Raw genomic sequence first — 18,252 nt, 5'->3', positions numbered from 1 at the left:
TATTCCTCATCACTATAGATTTATTCATATTTATTTTTATTCCCACGGCCGTGATTTCTGATTGTACTTCCTCAAGCATTGTTCATTTGTTCTGCCCTCTCACTCAGCAAGATCATGTCGTCTACAAACCTCAAATGGCTAAGGTATTTCCAGTTTATGTTCAATCCTATGTTTTACCAGTCAAGCTTTTTACATACCCCCTTCAGAGATGCTGTAAACAGTTTTGGCGAGATGGTATGTCCCTGTCTCACTACCTTTCGGATAGGGAATTTATCGCCTTGCTTGTGAAGTGCTATCCTGCCCGTGCATCCCTTAAATATGTCTTCTAGAAGTTATATGTAGGTATTTTCTATTCTCTGGCCTTTTAATTCTTTTAGAACGGTTGCCGTGTCTACTAAGTCAAACGTTTTCTCATAATTTATAAACGCCATGCAAAGGGGTTTAGTGTATTTTGCGGATTTTGTAATCACTTGATTGACTACGTGGCTGTGATCCATGGTTGAGTACCCTTTCAAAAACTCAGCCTGCTCTCTGGGTTGTTGGGAATCCAGGCTGTCACCTATTCGGGTAACTATAACTGTGGTAAGCAGCTTGTAAACAACTGAGAGTAGGCTGATGGGTGTAGTGCTTGGTATCTCCCTTTTTATGAATCAGGATAATGTTGGCGTTTTCCAGGCTATTGAAGCTTTTTGAGTCCTTAAGCATTCCGAAAATAGTGCAGCAAGGTTTTCCAGTTCACTATCTCCTCCTTTCAAAATATCCACGGTTATACCGTCGTAACCTGCAGCTTTTCCTCTTTTCATGCTTTAGAGAACCTTTCCTACTTCCTGTTCAGTTACTGGTGGGACTCTGCAAGTTAAGCGTGCACTCTCAGTAGTTTCCCCTGGTCTAACGTCGCCGGCATACAGTCTGGTCTAGAATCATTCTGCTGCCTTTATTTCATCGTCTATGTTGCGCGTAATGTTACCCTGCTCATCTCTGGCTACTTACATCCTGTTATTGCCGATGGCTAGCTTTCTCTTAGTTGATTCAAAGCTTCCTCCTATTCGCAGCGTTTCCTCCATCACTACCATGTTATATGCACGGGTGTCTTTTGTTTTACTTTTGTTATTAATCAATTTAGACAGCTCTGCTAACTCAGCTTGATCCACCGCACATGACACTTCCATGTTCTTACGTTTCGCAATGGACCTCTCCCGGGATACGTCACAAGGCGGCCGGGATGTCATGGCTAGCGCACATGCTTGGTGCGGCCGTGCGGGTGGTAGGCTGCTTTGGACGCGCGCAAAAGTGGAGTTTTAGTTCGTGTGTTGCCTTTTATGATGCCGGGGGGTGTTGTACTTTCGGCTACGCAAATCGTGCGAGCAAAGGCGGTGGCATCAGACTCTCTCGCATCCCCGAAAATTTGAATTCGGCTGACATTACGGATGCGCGCAATGCTTCGAAGAGGCTGGCAGCCAAAGCAGCGACATGGTCTGCTCTTACTTATAGCAACATTTCCCATTTTCCGCCTTCTGCTGTTCGTGAAAGCACAATCACACTGCCTACATTAGCCACACCAATAATACCCGTGCCACAAGTACACAAATAATGCCATTAAGTGTTTAATGCCTTACGTTTTAACGCCATTAATTCGTTGCTACATGTAAAAACATAGTACCATTTGGTTTAAGGTGTTCCGCACTACTCATTCCCCGTCACGAACGCCTTAGATCTGCCTACTTTCGAATGCGATCAGCACCGAATGAGACTAACGAAACTCTCAGCACCAGAGTGTTGACACGTAAACGTAACTAAACTTCGAAATAAGACGATTTTTTGTGCACTCATGGTGTTGAAGTTCAGAAGAAGACGAACACTAAAACAGCTGCAAAAGGCACAACACCCTGTTACTCATCGTTCTGACTTTTTTTTCGGATTTGGCTACCGCTGGGAGGTGACGGCAGCTTCTGAAGCCACTTTTAGAAACAGCTCAAACCATGTTTTAGAAAACACTATTTTTCATGATGTTCTCTTTCACAAGAAACATTTTTAACTTTTCTAAGACGTTGTTCTGTACGTTAAAAACTTCGAAAATATGAGTGCGTTTCCCTCTTTGGTCATTATCACCATCATGCCCAACACATTTAATGGCTTTGTGTTTTCGCGTGTAGCACGGCCCACCAAATTAATGTCATTCGGTATCTTAAAGCCTTAAACACTTAATGTCATTTTTCGTGTACGTGTGGCACGGGTATTAGTGCCATAAAACGATGTTGTGTGTGGATTCTCTGCATTCATGCAGCACGCGCAGAAATTTTCTCCAGTCAAATAGTGCCGTGGTGATTTTCGTGCTGCAAAATATTTTTTCACAAGGTAGGGTACATAAAGCATTAAAAAGGCAATGAATGTCTAAACTGCTTAGACGATCACGCTAGATGTTCCCACCAGTGATTCGCAATAGCCGCCTACACCACCAGATCGGCCACGACAAGTTTGCTCGTATGGGGAGCAGAAGTCCAAGAGAAACGCGTCCTTGTACGTTGAATAAATTTGTAGCTTGGTAAATTATATTATGCCTTCAGGCTGCGGCAAAACAGAGATGCTTGCCGTGCCCGCATTTAGCAGCGCGCCTTCACCGCGAAATGGGCCATTTTTCGAGTTGAGTGTGCGAACGAGCTCGGTAAATGTTTTATTTTTTCGCGGTATTCTGGCGCTGGGGTGTACAATGAAAGGGGGGGGGGGGGCGGGTAGATAAGGCCAGTAACTTTGACTTTCATGAAATAATGGCTACCGATACTTATTTTACTGTCACTGACGCACTAACCATATATGAGTGCCGAGGGCACTATGACAATGTTATTGGCTGTAAATTTTGGTAACCCTGAACGAGGCGAAGAGCTTTACGACGCGAAAGTTCAAATTTCTGCCAGTTTTTCTTTGTGCGGAAAGAATAGTTGATGCCGTACATTGTTTTCGAAACCAAGAGACCTTTCGCAAGTGTACGCGGAGAACTCTCGTCAGTACCCCTGATTTGGACGTGTGTCATTTAATTAGGTGGGCTGTGCTCTTCCACGTGCGGAGAAGTTCGTATATCCATGGTCCGCATCCGCCATTTGCACCCACGGGGAAACGGAGAATGCGAACACTCTCTTTCGCATGCAGTATCGCTCCGTTCATACGAATTAAGGGTGATGTGGTCCTTCACATGCTGCTTGAGAAGGCGGGCATTGGCCGCCGCTACAAAGACTGTCTTTTCTGGAGAAGGTGAGAGATCCACTGACTCCCGAAAGTCAGTGACTGTGTCCACTCTTTGCTGCAGAACCTGTTCCTGTTCGCCGAACGAGCCACCCGTTGACCAGATGGTGATGTCGTCTGCGCAAATGGTGTAAGATGTGCTTGAAATCTTGTCCAGCCGAGGGGAAAGGTCCACCTCATTGAGAGTGAGGCAAGCAGCGTTTTCCGTGCGAATGCGGCAGGAGGCATAACTTTGTGAGTATTTCGGGTAGTGGATAGACCAGGCAGAATGCAGAACAAGCTTGTATGAACAGAATCTCAGCGCTTGCGTACATTCAATGCTTCTGTGCAGACACAAGTGACCTCCGCAGACAGGGCAACTCACAGCAACAACATTCAGCAGGTAACCAACAATGACTGGAAAATTTGGTTTAAAGTTCCATTAATATGGATTCAAAACAAGCAACGGAATCGTTAGAAACAACACTTTTGCTGTCTTCGGCCTACCTCTGCGACGAAGCCCATCACGCTGTTCTTTTAATCTTACGAACGAAGTTGTCTGCAGTTTTTTGTCTTTAAAATTTTTCTTTATTATACCTTCACTTCAATGCTGCTTCAACCTTCCCTACACTCCAAAAACCTGCTTATACGAACCACACAGCGTATTTTCGATATCCCTGAACGGCTGCTCTCTAGATAATACGAACAAGTTTTGGTGATCTTCTTCATTCACATTAAATAGGAGTCCTCAATAACAAATATATATATATATATATATATATATATATATATATATATATAAATTTTATAAAAACAACAGTAACAATTCTTCCCATTAAAGGATTGGCGAGGCGTTCGCATGTCTCGGCCAATGATTTGTCAAGTCAGATCCGCGGAACCGACTCTCACCCGGAAACTCTCGGCGTCGACACTCACCCGTAATTATGACATACAGCCGGGGATCTAACCGCCCCGGGTCATAATCCTTCCGCTCAGTCGCGTAGAGTTGGTTGGTCGCTCGTATGTCCGTGCACGGTACACCACGTATTATTTGCCAGCAGCGCGTCGAAGCTCGATAACAGGAGGATGAAAGTGTGCATCGTTCCGCGTGAACGAAGGACATCCCAAAACGAATCTGCGATGGTTTCGTTGACGCGCACGGATGATCCTGCCTGCAGAACATTAAGGAAACCCTGCAGGGTGATATAAGATCTTCAAGAGGAAATTGCGTCAAGAGGAAATTGCCCCATGCCTAGTAAAATGAAAAACGAAAACAAAATGTTTGCCAGTACCGAGTTACCGCTGCCTACTAGCTGCCCTAACTTTTTTGCAGGAAGTGGAGCCCATTTGCATGGACAGGAAGTCGAACTGCAGTAAAGCAAAAAAAGAAAAAACTTCCGCTTGCTGCAGCTCAGTACTTTGTTGTCTGGCGGCGGATAATATCAACAGCAAGAGACGTGCATTACGATGAATAATGCATAGGGGGGGGGGATATTTAAGGCATAACGCATACCGCGAATCTGTATAAGTGTCGTTCATCATCATCATCATCACCATCATCACCATCATCACCAGCCTATATACGCCGACTGCAGGGCAAAGGGCTCTCCCATTTATCTCCAATTATCCGTGTCCTGTGCTAACGGCGATCAATTTATCCCCGCAAAATTCTTGATCTCATCCGCCCATCTAACGTTCTGCCCCCCCCCCCCCCCCCTGCCACGCTTGCCTTCTCTAGGGGTCCACTCTGTTACCCTTAATGACCAACGGTTATCTTGCCTTCGCATTACATGCCCTGCCAACGGAATGGAAGATGATAGGTGTAACATGAAGGGACAAGAAGGGAGCGGAGCGGGTCAGGGAACAAAGGCGTGTTAAGGACATATTATTAGAAATTAAGAAGATGAAATAAGTGCCCTTACTCTAAGTAAATTGCATCGTGGAAATGAAAAGCCTGTTTCCCGCAATAAAAACAAAATGGTAGGTAGGCCTGGAGGGCGGCCTAAAGAATGTAGAGCTTCATAATTGAATAAGTTGCGGCCAGAGGTGAGACCTTATCTTACGGAACCTATTTTTGTTAGTCCCTTTTGTTTGCTTTTTTTCTCTCGCTTCTCTAGCGAGTCGCCGCTGCTCTACTTTTGATTCCCTGGTAACCCGGAGAACCTATTGTCTAGCTTCCCGGATGGCCCACCACGCTTCTTCCTCATGCAGCCTAACAGCCATTACGCCAGGCGCGAAAGCACCGCTGAAGATGTGGTGCTATGGCTCCTAGCTTATCTTTAAGGAAACTTGCGTCCACTTTTCCCGATGGAAGAGCCCTAGTACCAAGGTAGCGCCTAAGGCTCGTTTCTCTGTACTTAGCTGCTCCTTTCCGGTGTATATATAAACAGGTACAATAAATATGAATCATGAAATATGAGGTATGAAGCCCGAAATATCATTATTGCCACAGTTACGTTTGAAATGGCCTCGAGCCCGCGCCAGGACATCCCCGTAAAAATGAACGAAGTGGTGTTGTCCGCAAAGCACCGACAGAAAGCGAAATAATCCAACAGTTCCCGTAAGAACAACATCGCCAGCCATTTAACCGTGTTTTTTATATATGTTTCTGTTTTTTTCTGCGAAAAGATTAGTTAGCTCGGTAGCCAGGTCAAAAATCTGGTCAAAAAATGGCACGAAAAATGGTCGACGGGCAGCCAACAAAGTTACCAAAAAGACTCAAAGAAATAAAACGGTGAAAGGAAGGACGGCTTGGATAGTGTCAGAAAAATGGCTGACGATTACGATAGTCCCTAATGCTAAATTTGAACGAAGCGCAAACTGTAGTGTTCTCGGTGACGGTGCATAACTGCTGCGTCTCGGAAAGTGATCGCGTCATCAGCGAACGCACGACGGCGCTCGCGCTACTCTGGCGTTATCGCCGAGCGCGTCGCATGTCTCGCGCGGCCTTGGCGTACCCCCCCCCCCCCCCTTCCCCCCGTTCCCACTTTCGCCATACTCTTTTCCGCTGCTTTCCTGCTAAATTGTTCTGTCGCGTCTATCTTCGGTGTGTTCTTCGTTCGCTCGGTTACAACGAATTTACGGCGACGGACGACGCGAAAACACAGAAGCGAGCGCTTAAAAGCTGCGCTCTAAAAGGTCGGTCATATTTTGGTCTGGGTGGCAACCGAACCCGGGGCTTCCGGAATGCAAGCCGATCAGGCAGCCCCAACCCCACCACAGTCCGCTAACGTTTGCTGACTGAAGGTGGTCCCAGTGAATGCGTTACGTCCTCCTACTGTTAGAGACACGTACTAAGGCCTACATGAGTGATTTGACCATGCTAAAACAGAAGAAACAGTCACACGAGGCTAAGAGTAAGTCTCGCCCTGGAAGTCTTGGTGGACGGTGCGGTGGAACCCACCGCGGACAACGGAGTAGCGGGATCTTTGCCGAAGCCGTCACCTCGCTGACCTCTTGCCCACCCGAGCAATGATGGCTACGAGTGAAGGCAACGCCTACGAGCAGCTGGCAGTCTCACCGGGAACCGGGGACATTTTCGGGGAAGACGGGAGAAGAGCTCTACAAGTGCCCCACCCGCTATGAAAAAGTAAGCAAATATATACAATTGTTGAGACGCTGCAGCCCGACTGGCGCACGTCGTATTTTTCCTGGACGAGGCAGCACTATTGTGGTTCGAAAACCACGAGGAAACGCTGACCACGTGGAATCGTTTCTTTGTAGAAATTAAGAAGCGCTTTGGCGACTTTATGGTGAAGAAGGAGAGAGCAGGATACATTGCTTCAGAAAGCGTAAGTTGATTTTCATCAGAGAAGCCGACATTGAGGACTGCGTCTAGCTGCCATTCTTTCCCTGTTCTCCAAACTCCTTACTTCCTATCCCATTCCAGACTCTTGACCGAGGCCTGCGGTCATGTCAAAGGGACCTCTCTCCCTCTTTTTTTTCAATAAACGCGGGTTCAATCAATCAATAGCAATGAGGAAACGAATTTGTGCCGGGTAGTAGACAACAGAATGCCCGACGACGACAAAGTTGGGCATGCGCTCAGGGGCATTGCAGTAGACATCTGTAATTTCCTCATGGGTGAAGTCAATTTAAATACAATCTCCGATGTAATTCAACGTTGTCGTGCGCTTGAGGCATTAAAGACACGTCGGATAACACCGATGCTTAGCCGAGTGGCCAGCGTCACAACCGCGGCCAGCGTGCATGTGAGCCCGCCCACTGATCTTTCGTCGCCCATTGGACAAATCGTTCACGAGGAATTTCTTCGAGACGGTGACATCACTCGTCGCTGGATGCTATCGCTCTAAATCCACTCCCACCAGGATGCGCCGCCCGGCTGTTGCTATCTAACCCCAAATTTCGGCTCCTCATGGTGATCCCTCAATGCTGTTGGCGTGTACCGCTACCAGCGAGGGGACGTGTACTCCGCGGGGAAACAGTGGCGTGGGACCGAAGTAGCCAAATGGCTTGGAGGAACGAACAAGAAGAGAAACAAAAACGCGGTAGAGAAGGAAAATAAGACGTAAAAAAGAAAAATAAATCCTGGACAACAAAAAATTGAAAGGAAAGAAACAAAAAAATATGCAGAAATTCAGAGAATTGTCTACTAATGCGTAGCATTCTTATGCCGCTTGTCCAGAGTGAGAGTTCTTTACAGCCAAATAAGGCTACGAGTAGTGAAAGACGCTGCATAATTGTTTTCCTTTTAAATTTTCTTTTGTTTGTTTTGGCAAATGAGGTAAATATACCGTTACAGCGCTGAAGTGCCTTTATTTTGCTAATTGTGTTTCTTTTTCCCAAAGATGCAAGACATACTACAGAGTTAGTCCGTTTACCCTATTTTTAAACGTATTTCCAGTGTTTGTTTGCGGACTTTCGTTTATTTTTCGGTTTTGGGGAGAGACGTATCAGATGCACATTTTTGATTTTTGTCAGACCATTTTTGCGAATATTTTACTTTTTATATTTTCATTATTTTTGGGTTTTCAAAATTCTGTTCGACAAATTATCTTTTATGGCGCTATTATAACGATTACAGGTGTTACTTCCGCCAAATCTGTATTTTTGTGGAAATTCAGGGCGTTACACGGTCCTCGCTGTGGGGTACTCGGCAAAGACTGCAACGCATTAAAAAGAACCCCGCAAGAAAAGAAGATATAAGAAAAGTAGTAATAGTAGTTGTAGTTGCAGTAGTAGTAGTAGTGGTAGTAGTAGTAGTAGTAGTTGTAGTAGTAGTAGAAGTGGTAGTGATAGTAGTAGTAGTGGTGGTGGTGGTAATAGTAGTAGTAGTAGTAGTAGTAGTAGTAGTAGTAGTAGTAGTAGTAGTGGTAGTCGCAGTAATAGTAGTAGTAGTAGTTGTAGTAGTAGTAGTGGTAGTGGTAGTAGTGGTAGTGATAGTGGTAGTAGTAGTAGTAGTAGTAGTAGTGTAGTGGTGGTGGTAATAGTAGTAGTAGTAGTAGTAGTAGTAGTAGTAGTAGTAGTAGTGGTAGTGGTAGTAGTGGTAGTGGTAGTAGTAGTAGTAGTAGCAGTAGTAGTAGTGGTGGTAATAGTAGTAGTAGTAGTAGTGGTAGTGGTAGTAGTAGTAGTAGTAGTGATAGTAGTTGTAGTTGTAGTAGTAGTAGTGGTAGTGGTAGTGGTAGTGGTAGTAGTAGTAGTAGTAGTGGTGGTAGTAGTAGTAGTAGTAGTAGTAGTAGTATCGAACACTAAATATTAATAAAAAGACAAGGGACAGAAAGAAAGAAGGAAAAAGCGAGAACGGTGAAGCGTGATGAAAAGATAGATAAAAAAAGAGCAGAAAACTCAAAACAAGAAGGAAGAAATTAGGGAGGAAAAGGAGGATAAAGGACACAAAGAAAAAAAATAACGAGAACGGATAAGGGAAAGGAACTCTCTTTTTGCTTTTTCTTGATTCTGAGGACGCTTCGTTTGCGAAATACGAGCTGAGTGCATGTCGTGCTTTCATGCCTGAGCGTGAGTACGACCCAGCTCCCTCAATGTCGCCCAACCAACGACAAGATTCGAACACGGTTATCGCTCCCAGTCTTTGTGCTAAATCTGGACCTCTACACAGGCTTTCAGTTCGTCGGAACGCTTTTGAAGTTCACCGGGCGTTAATTAGTCTCCGAGGGGCACAGTCGCACAATCAGATGGCCGACCTCAGCCGGATTGCAGAAGCCGCGGTGCTTCGAGATGGGGGGCCTTCACGTGTTACGAAATGGCGATGGCATGCAAAGTGCGCGCCCTCGGAAAGAGCTCCATTGTTCATTAGTAACGAAATGCACTATTCTTACTTTTTTCGTCTCAGTCTAGTACTACTAAGACTAAAGGCGGTATAAAGGGTCCTAACAAGAGATGGGGCACAAAGACCGAATGGAACTTTGTATGTAGTAGGACGGCAAACCGTGGGGTTCTCGGTTCAACACACGGAATGTTTTGTCGCTGACGTAGCGATTTATAGATACCTGCTGTTGTGTGGTACAGGCAAAGGGGAAAATTTAACACAAGCGTCATTTCTCTTCTGGCTTAGCCTGTCGCATTTTCATGATCACTGCAATTCTTTTAAAACTAATCTATCTTGAAATTCAGCTAACACCTCTGCTAACGAGCTTTTTGCCTGGAATTCTGCGCCTATTACACGCGCTGCAGGGCTAGCACTCTTTTAGTTCTGAAATGATACCCGAGCAGGGAATGTTTCGATTGTCAGAAATGTTTTCGCTGTCACTTACTTCATGTCGTTTCGTTGGCCAAATTTCTACTACGCATGCCATACACGGCCAGACAGTTCAGTTCAGCGAATTCACGACCACCTCACTGTTTGAGAATGATCACTGTTCGTTCTGGGCTCTGGCTTTCATAGGCCATTCTTCATACTCGACGGCCTTTCCTGTAGTAAAATGCAGTAGACCAATAAAAAAACGGCCCACGCTGCCCCAATCCCGCTCATCGCGTTAGCCTGTAGCATTAAAGAAATTCAAATTTCGCGCGTGCAGAGCCGACCTACATGACCGTGACCTGCGCGTGACCGTGCAGAGCCGAAACCTCATGTGATGCGCGTTATAGTGCGTGCTTCGGCCTAACTTAGGTCACCACATTAACGCGGGTGTACACCGCATCCTCTGATAGTAACGGAGCCACGGGGAGTAAGCGAATTTGATTAATAGAATTTTACTTTTTTTGGTTAACCGTTCTCTAGGAGTTTAGGCTCTTATAGCGCGTGCTGAACACGTGTCGTGATCCTTAGTTTTGTATGCCCACCATCACATGACCACTGACACGCTACGTAATTACAACGGACGCTCTTAAGTCATTTTAAATCAGAAAAGCATTAGAGGAGACGTTCTCTATCTGCATTTAACTCTGCTGCTACACGCAAAAAGTATATTGTGATAGCTGCTACTCGCGCTTCCTGGCTCGTCTGCTACATTCCTTGTACATACTCATCCTTATTCTATCGACTAGTATCTTCTTCTTCTTCTTCTTCCTCTTCCTCCTCTTCCTCCTCCTCTTCTTCTTCTTCTTCTTCTTTATCTTCCTCCTCCTCTTCTTCTTCTTCTTCTTCTTCTTCTTCTTCTTCTTCTTCTTCTTCTTCTTCTTCTTCTTCTTCTTCTTCTTCTTCTTCTTCTTCTTCTTCTTCATCATCATCATCTTAATCATCATCATCGTCGTCGTTATCTTCGTGGATTCAAATGGCAGCTCCGTCATGGTTGCCCGAATAGATGATCCTCGGCCTCACCGTGCCTTCATCTCTCAACACTTCTTTTTGTTGTTTAGGAGAATTACACAGCCATAATCAATCCGCACGTAAAACTTGAGCGCTCAGTCGGAATTCCATTTTGTTCGAGCAAAGTAACGACATCGTAGCACCAAGTGGGTTAGACTAAGAAACGAGGCCGTAGCATGCTTTTAACGCGGCACTGTGTGATGCAGAAGTTTGGTGGCTCTCTTAAGCGAACGCCCGCGGGGATCAAGCAGCACTCCTGCAAATAGCAGCGCGGCGAGAGCCCCCCGTCGGACTTAAGCCCTGGCGCGATCGATGCGACTTAAGGGTGTGTTTAACTGCGGATCACGTCTTTCTTTTAACTTGCCGGGGCTCTTGAAGTCGCCGAGTCAGTATCCCATTAAGGAGTTTCGAGGATCAGGATTAAGCAGCTGAAAAAAAAAAGTAATTCTGGGGCGCTCTAGCAGGCTTTCGATCGAGTTGAAGTACTCGGTGCCGTTGAAGTTTTGTGTATACAGTAGGGACCAAACCCGCTACTAATTTAAGATAAGCTGAATAGCTCCTCCGAACGGCTTCGACCCTCTACGGCACTGATTTTAAAAATATCTCAAACTCTTTGTGTTTTTCAATGCATGAAGGAATCAGTAATTATACGGCTCTATAGGCAATATAAGCCTCCGTTTTAACATGTAGATTAGAAGTTATATAGCCCTTTTACCGTATTGCTTTAAATAGCCGAATTGGAAGGGGCTTTATTTGATTAGCCATTTGTTCCTCCTCCTCCTCTCTATTTTGATCCCCCGAAATTTCTTTCTCTTTCTTTGTAGCGACGAGAAAGACGTTACAAATTATCAGCCAACCAGCGGTGTTTTTTTACTTTTATATAATTGTCTTTTCGAGGAGGTCAGTCAAGCATTTTTTAATATTTTGCCAGTCCGGACATTGTGGGCCACGAGCTTGTTTTTTTCATCACGTTTTTTCATCCCGGCGAAATCTTTCCATAACGCTCCCGCAAGGTTTCGCTGCGCTTACAACGAAATTGTCGAGCGAATGGATAACCTTTCATTACCTAACAAACGTGGAGCAGGCTTCAAATGATGCAATCTGCGTGTTGAAGTAATAATTATTGCAGCGTTTATTTCTCATTTCACCTGTTTGCCATTTTCAGCAACCCGTGATTTTATAAAGGGGTGGTTTTTATTTATCGGTATTTCAGCATTTATTAAACACGGCTCTGTAAAGGTATGTCCCAACATCAATCATTAGTTACAGGACTAAATAACAGTTTAACGGCTAAAAATAAAAATTCTAAAAATCTGCTACCAACCTTCAAAGGCGGAGTGATGCGTAAATAAACGGAACTCACTCAACTTATCAGGAATCGGGAACGTTTGCATCGGGCACGTCACAGTACTCCTAGTGCATGGTGTTAAGCCTGCACGAAGTTCCGCATAAACCTTTGCTTTGACCCCCTACGCTGACCCTTGTGAAATGAGGTATTTCTTTCTAACAATCTCGAGCCGCTATCCTCGAACGAGCAACATTCCCGCCTTAGAGTCGGACAGGTCCTCTCAAGCTTCCCCTGATTAGTTTCGACAGCGCTCATCGCGACCGGTTTAACTGAAATGGGCATCCTGCACTGCCCAACTCGACGCCTGTTCCTTAAGATTAACAGGACGTAGGACTTAATCGGTCGATATGACTTATTTGCAACTGCACGTGGCAGCTTAACGCACGATTAATTTTTATTTAAGTTCCTATAAGAAGTATATTATAACTTCAGCCTCTTCGGAGAGATTGAGGACAGTAGTAGAGCACGCAATCACCCCGGTTCAAAGTAACAATGATACCTTCTCACCTTTCGCCTAACCGAGTACATGGATATTATTTAACTAGGACAAGGCCTTGCTTCCCTTGATGCGCAAGCCAAAGTTGGTCACGTGGATAGACTCAGTCCACGTGATACGTATACGAGGTCGAGCGCCATGTTAAGCCTCGGCTCGCACTCTGTATTGTCTACCCAACCTCGAATGCGATCACGGCTTCTTCCCTGCCTTTGATCAAATCAAGGGCGTTCCTTTCTGCGGCACTCCTAGACACACTATCAGAGAGAGAGAGAGAGAGAGAAGGAAGGGGGGCCCCACGCACGTGCAGCTGTCCGGGCTTGCGGGTGGCCTCCTCCCGCTCGAGCAGCAGCTCTACGGCCTCGACGTACTCCTCGCTGATGGCGTGCAGCAGGGCGTCGCGGGTGTCCACGTTGTGGAGCAGCAGCAGCTCGATCATCTCCAGGTTCTCGTTGTCGATGGCCATCAGCAGCGCCGACCGGCCCAGAGGGTCGGTGCAGTTGCAGTTCAGCTGGCTCAGCCCGGCCTCGGCGCTCAGCATGTACCTGCACGCACGCCCACCACGGGACACCATGCACGACGGCGCCACAACCACAACGCACGTCGCCTGTTTCCGTAGTGTCAGAAGCAGGGTAAGCGCGAACGGAATAAAGTTCAGCCTGGCGCATTTGCACTGCCGAGACCACATTCCTTATACCGCTCCAAGCTTTTCTTAGCCACCTGGCACTGGAAGTTAGCACTGAACTGAAGTAAAATAAAGGAAATCCGACCACGTCTCTGGGCCACTAGATCATTCGATCGGCTCGTGGCTGATCCCCAAAAGTTTTGCAGGATTTCCCTCTTCTCGTTAGGTTAGGTGAAAAACTGGGTGGTTTTGACAAACATGGACACACAATTAATTTCGCTTATAAGAAATTTGGGCATGGCAGAAAGTTTGAAGTAGAAAAAGGGCAAGCGCGACCTTATTGATTGGCCTTTTTCCTCTCCGACAATGACCATTTAACATTACCTCTAGAAATGTTTTAAGAATCAATATACTGAAAAGTAAACTTCGCAAGTTTACAACGGAAACGTGCATAGTGTTTGAAATACCTATTCCGCATTGCCATCGCTAGAAATATTTGCATTACGAGACGTCTTCCTTATAACAAACACCCTGGAATATTTAAAGAACAAAGCTGTTTTTGTGTTTTGTCTTTATCCCAGCTACTGCTGCCGTGGCCGGAAATGGATGTGGCCGGTACACATTGGAGCTCCACGGATGGTCCAAAATAAGCCGCAGCATCTCCAGTAAGTAGCCGCGCCTACTATCCCGGTGTCGTTTCGGCGCCGAAAACAGGCTTTGGAACGACTTGATTTTAGAATTCGATCTGGATACCTTGTTCTCAATAACAGAAGCCCTTATACTTGCTCACCTATCCACATCACACAGGGCTTGTTTAAAAAAAAACGCCCTACGAAGAAATGCTATTGCTTAAATGAACGAATTAGTATTGCCATGTGTTCTATCCATTGAAGCCCTACTAAAACGTTCCGTGCATATGGAATTATGGGAATACGGAATTCGTACAGAGTATTACGCACCCCGGCGTAACCAATGCACATAATCCTTAAAAAAACGAAATAATCGAATGATTTATCAGAATGGAAACGCTTGGAACAATTTTCGTGCTTCTGTCTTAATTAAAGCGCGAGAAACGGCAACATATCTTCAACTTATACTCCGTAGATACGAAATTCATACGGACCATGATTTGGTGTTTCTGGCCGTCGTACAGAGATTAAACCTGCGTCAGAATTTCTTAACCCAATATCAAGCTTTATCGTTATGTGCTGCCGACACACATCCTTGTATTTATTACGGTGGTGTGTCAGCAAAGGTAAACATTTTGTATTCCCATGATTTCGTATCTATGGAACGTTTCACGAGGAAGGGAACAGAAGACGAAAATGATTTCGCTTCGAAAACTTCGAACACTACAAGATCTTCGAAAGTTTCAAAAACCACTGCTTCGAAAACTTCCACAGGTCCGCTGACGTCGAAGCTGCGTCAGAGTGCGCCAAAGTTGCGTCAGCCGCATGCATAGTTGGTTGGCTAGCTGTTCATGGGTTCAATATGCGCGTGTAACGCTCTCCAGCGCTGCGGGTCGCGCACCAACGCTTTCATTTATGTGGCGCGAATTTTAAGCGAACATTTCTTCAGCCTCGTATTTGCATTCCAAGGCCCGCGGGGACCGCATGCGTTGAACCAGCTCCCCTTCGCACGGCTCACAACGTGATGAGAATTCGTACGCCCGCAGGCGAAGCAGCCCCTCCGATGGTTGCACGTCGTAGCCCTCAAGGCCTAGACCGTAGAGCGGATTGCCTCGGAGCGAGCCCTGCGCTACCCGGTGAAGCAGGGAAAATGATAGACTTCTTGCTCGTATAAGATGGAGTCCAGGATACCGAGGAGCGAACTTGTTACGTGGGAGCATCGTGCGCGGGGCGCAACAAAGCCTTGTGAACATGGTTCCTTTGTGTGCCCACGCATTATCTTATGCGCAAATAAGCCCAGGATTAATCTCAACGGCAGCGTTGTATTCCTGAAAGGCGAGAATGGTCTAGGGAGGGGTCAGTGAAAAGAGGCGCGCCTTCCTATGCTGCCACCAGACTTGGGAGCTATTGCTTGTGTAGGGTGCAAAGTTTAATTAAAGCAACAGGAAGTCTGTGTGTCGTATACTATACGAGGCATATTTGGGCCACCTCCTGCATATTTTCGTGTGGCATTGTATTCCTTTTTATCAGCCGTTTTCCGCGTCCGTTAGTAAAATATTGGCTTTTATTCAGCATGTTTTTCAGCAGTAATGTCAGCAATCCTCGAAGGGCGATTTTATTTCTTAATATTCCTAAAAGCAAGACGTAAAATATTACTTTTTCCTCCGGTATTAAGTTTATTGTCCTAACGAAGGTTCTTAGTTTACCGATGTGCGAAGAAAACAAAATTCCTCGGGAACTTAGGTCTGCCTAATTACGAATTACTAATTACGTGTTTCGAAGGCGAAGGCCTGACGACACTTATTAATAACTTCTTTGATGCTACAACGCATTTGGTTGGTTGGTTGGTTGGTTGGTTGCGTCTCTTTCTCTGCTTTCGTTTCTTTGTCTTCTTTGTCTAAAAATTTTCAAATTCACAGTTTCGCGAATTTTGTGAAGCGGTCCATTTAGCACCTTAACGCTTCCGATTGTAGGTCAATCCACCGAGTAGGATGTTCTCAAAAGAAAGGAACAACAACGACCATAACTTTTTTTCTACCTCACACAATGTTCTGGAATAGCACAGTCGTTAGAGTCTCGTGCTGCTACTGCGAAGACCCGGATTCGGATCCCGCCGGATCGAATGCCACAGCATAAAATCCAACACGTGTGTTTTTTTATTCCTTCACTCTTTAAAACTGCGGCGTATAATTCTTGACCGGACAACACCAACAACAACGGCGCTTTTTCGCCGAATGAGGCACTTGAGGCTTTCGCCTTAAAAAATTAAAAATCCGCTCTGAGTAGTCGAAGTCTGCTCAGCTTGAATACACGGAGTCGGAAAATATCTAATCGCAGATAACTTAGTAGCAGCACTTTGCCTACTCAAACCTGCATCGCCCCATCTTCTTAACATGGCTGCGAAGGGGCGTTATCAAAGTTTTGACTTAGGAAGGAACAAATAGCTAACAATGCCTGTCAAAAAGGCTCGGCAGGAATGCGTCGAAATGCGGTAAACCTGCAGAGTCCAGCAGAGAGGTTAGATGAGCAAAAAAAAAAAAAAAGAAAACGAGCTGAGGGATTTATTTCACACCAATAGAACGCATGAGCAAACACCTGTGAAATGTTTATTTAAATGAAAACTCTGGTGGTAGTCTGATTCACCAGGCCCATCAAGCCCAAGCACGTTCTTTGGACCATGTACACGCACCAATATTGAGCCAGCTTCCCGCTCTTCGCTTATTTCTGCTTCGAGCCATTCGTCCACTGGATACGTACAAAAGTCTTATATTTTATGCTTCTGCGTTCGAGCAATACGGTGTAAGTAGCCATCAGGAATAGACGTTTTCTTCGCTATTTTTTTTTATTCGAGTCACGCGGTCCCTAGCTGTTTCGAGTATCGCTTTATAACGCTAGGATTATGACCACCTGCGGACCCAGCGTGCGCCTGTAGCGTACCTCCTCGCCGTGGCCAGGTCCCCCCTCTCGACGGCGAGAAGGAACTTTTTCTCTTCCAGCGTGAGCTGGCCCTCGGGCTTGTTCTCGGAGGCGGCGGCGGGCACCGCGCCGGTGAGGACGCCGGCGGCGGCGACGGGAGCGGCTTCGGGCGGCTCGTCATCGGGCGCGTCGCCGAAGAAGCGGCCCGCTGCGTGGTGCCCGTTGAGCGGCGAGCAGTTGCCGCCCCGGACGCCATCGCAGCAGGGCCCTACTCCTTCGCCGGCCTCCAGGTCCATGGGGCTCAGCAGTGGCGCCGCTGCTCACCGCCCAGCAGGCCCTGCAGGTCTGCGTCCAACAACCAGGGCGGCAAAGGTTACACTTGTTGTGCTCCCGAGCGTTCGTCTCGGCGTCACGCCCATGGCTCTAGACAATCATCATCATCACCATCGTCATTATCACGAACAACAACAACAACAACAGCAACTACAAAATGACCTCGACGGCGACAACCAGAACAACAACAACATGGAACGCCTCGAACTTTTGCCTCAAACTCAGGATCTGAACTTTTCGTGACGGACACGAAAAATCCACAGAACAGTAGCCAGCTTCGCTGTAACATAAAGTAATGCAAGTCACTCTGTTTTTTCCGTTACTGGGAACGCGCACCTTGCACCGCGCACGCGACAATTCCGTTGGCAAAGTCACACATGGCTGTTTCTTTTTTCTTTTGTACGACAGGGGAGTTGCTTTAGGAGTACTCAAGAAATAGCAATGCTATCGAGACATGTGGCTGCATACGTCGTAGTCGCTACCTCGTTAAATGACCACACGCGACGGTCACCGTCAAAGGAAAAAAAAAAGGGAGGGCATTACATCATCTTTGTAGGAAAGCTTGTTATCATCTCTTTGCAATGACGGCAACGTCTGCTTCCTAACAGGGCGTGATGTCTATCTCAGAGCTGGGCATGGCGAAACACCAAAGACAAATAAGGAACAACTAGTGCCCTTGAATCGCCACCGTTTGGCAATGTCGACGACGTGACCGTTTGAAAGAGCTCGCCTTACGTGAAGATGTCTGTGCCAAGCTGCAAAGGCTGCGCGAAGACACGTCTTGTAATATCAGAACGAACGTGACGCCGTTCCATGAAGTCAACTGACAAGTCATGTCACGTCCGCTCGCAGAAGAACTTTTGCCCTATTCTTTTTCTTTTTCGCCAGTTGCGTGCTATTTGAATGCTTCTTCAGCTCTCGGTCCACGCCGTATCCCCGCGACCGTAACGTTGCGCGGGAAAAGGC

The 18,252-nt window shown here is 46.3% G+C and overlaps 1 protein-coding gene across 1 annotated transcript in view; it reads right to left on the bottom strand.

The window, feature by feature from the left end:
- The window catches only part of LOC144174583 (transient receptor potential-gamma protein-like), a 147,314-nt gene that overhangs the window by 37,687 nt on the left and 91,375 nt on the right, over positions 1–18,252 (bottom strand). The window contains exons 3-4 of the mRNA XM_077703356.1: positions 16,975–17,298; positions 13,088–13,328 (exon numbers count right to left, since the gene is read on the bottom strand). Coding sequence (XP_077559482.1) covers positions 13,088–13,328; positions 16,975–17,249 — 516 coding nt within the window. The 5' untranslated portion in view covers positions 17,250–17,298. The remainder of the gene's footprint in view (positions 1–13,087; positions 13,329–16,974; positions 17,299–18,252) is intronic.

This window comes from Haemaphysalis longicornis, unplaced genomic scaffold (genome assembly GCF_048455015.1).
Source record: "Haemaphysalis longicornis isolate Haplotype H1 unplaced genomic scaffold, Haemaphysalis longicornis Haplotype H1 scaffold_3, whole genome shotgun sequence".
Classification (NCBI taxonomy): domain Eukaryota; kingdom Metazoa; phylum Arthropoda; class Arachnida; order Ixodida; family Ixodidae; genus Haemaphysalis; species Haemaphysalis longicornis.
This window is presented reverse-complemented; position numbering and strand designations above follow the sequence as displayed.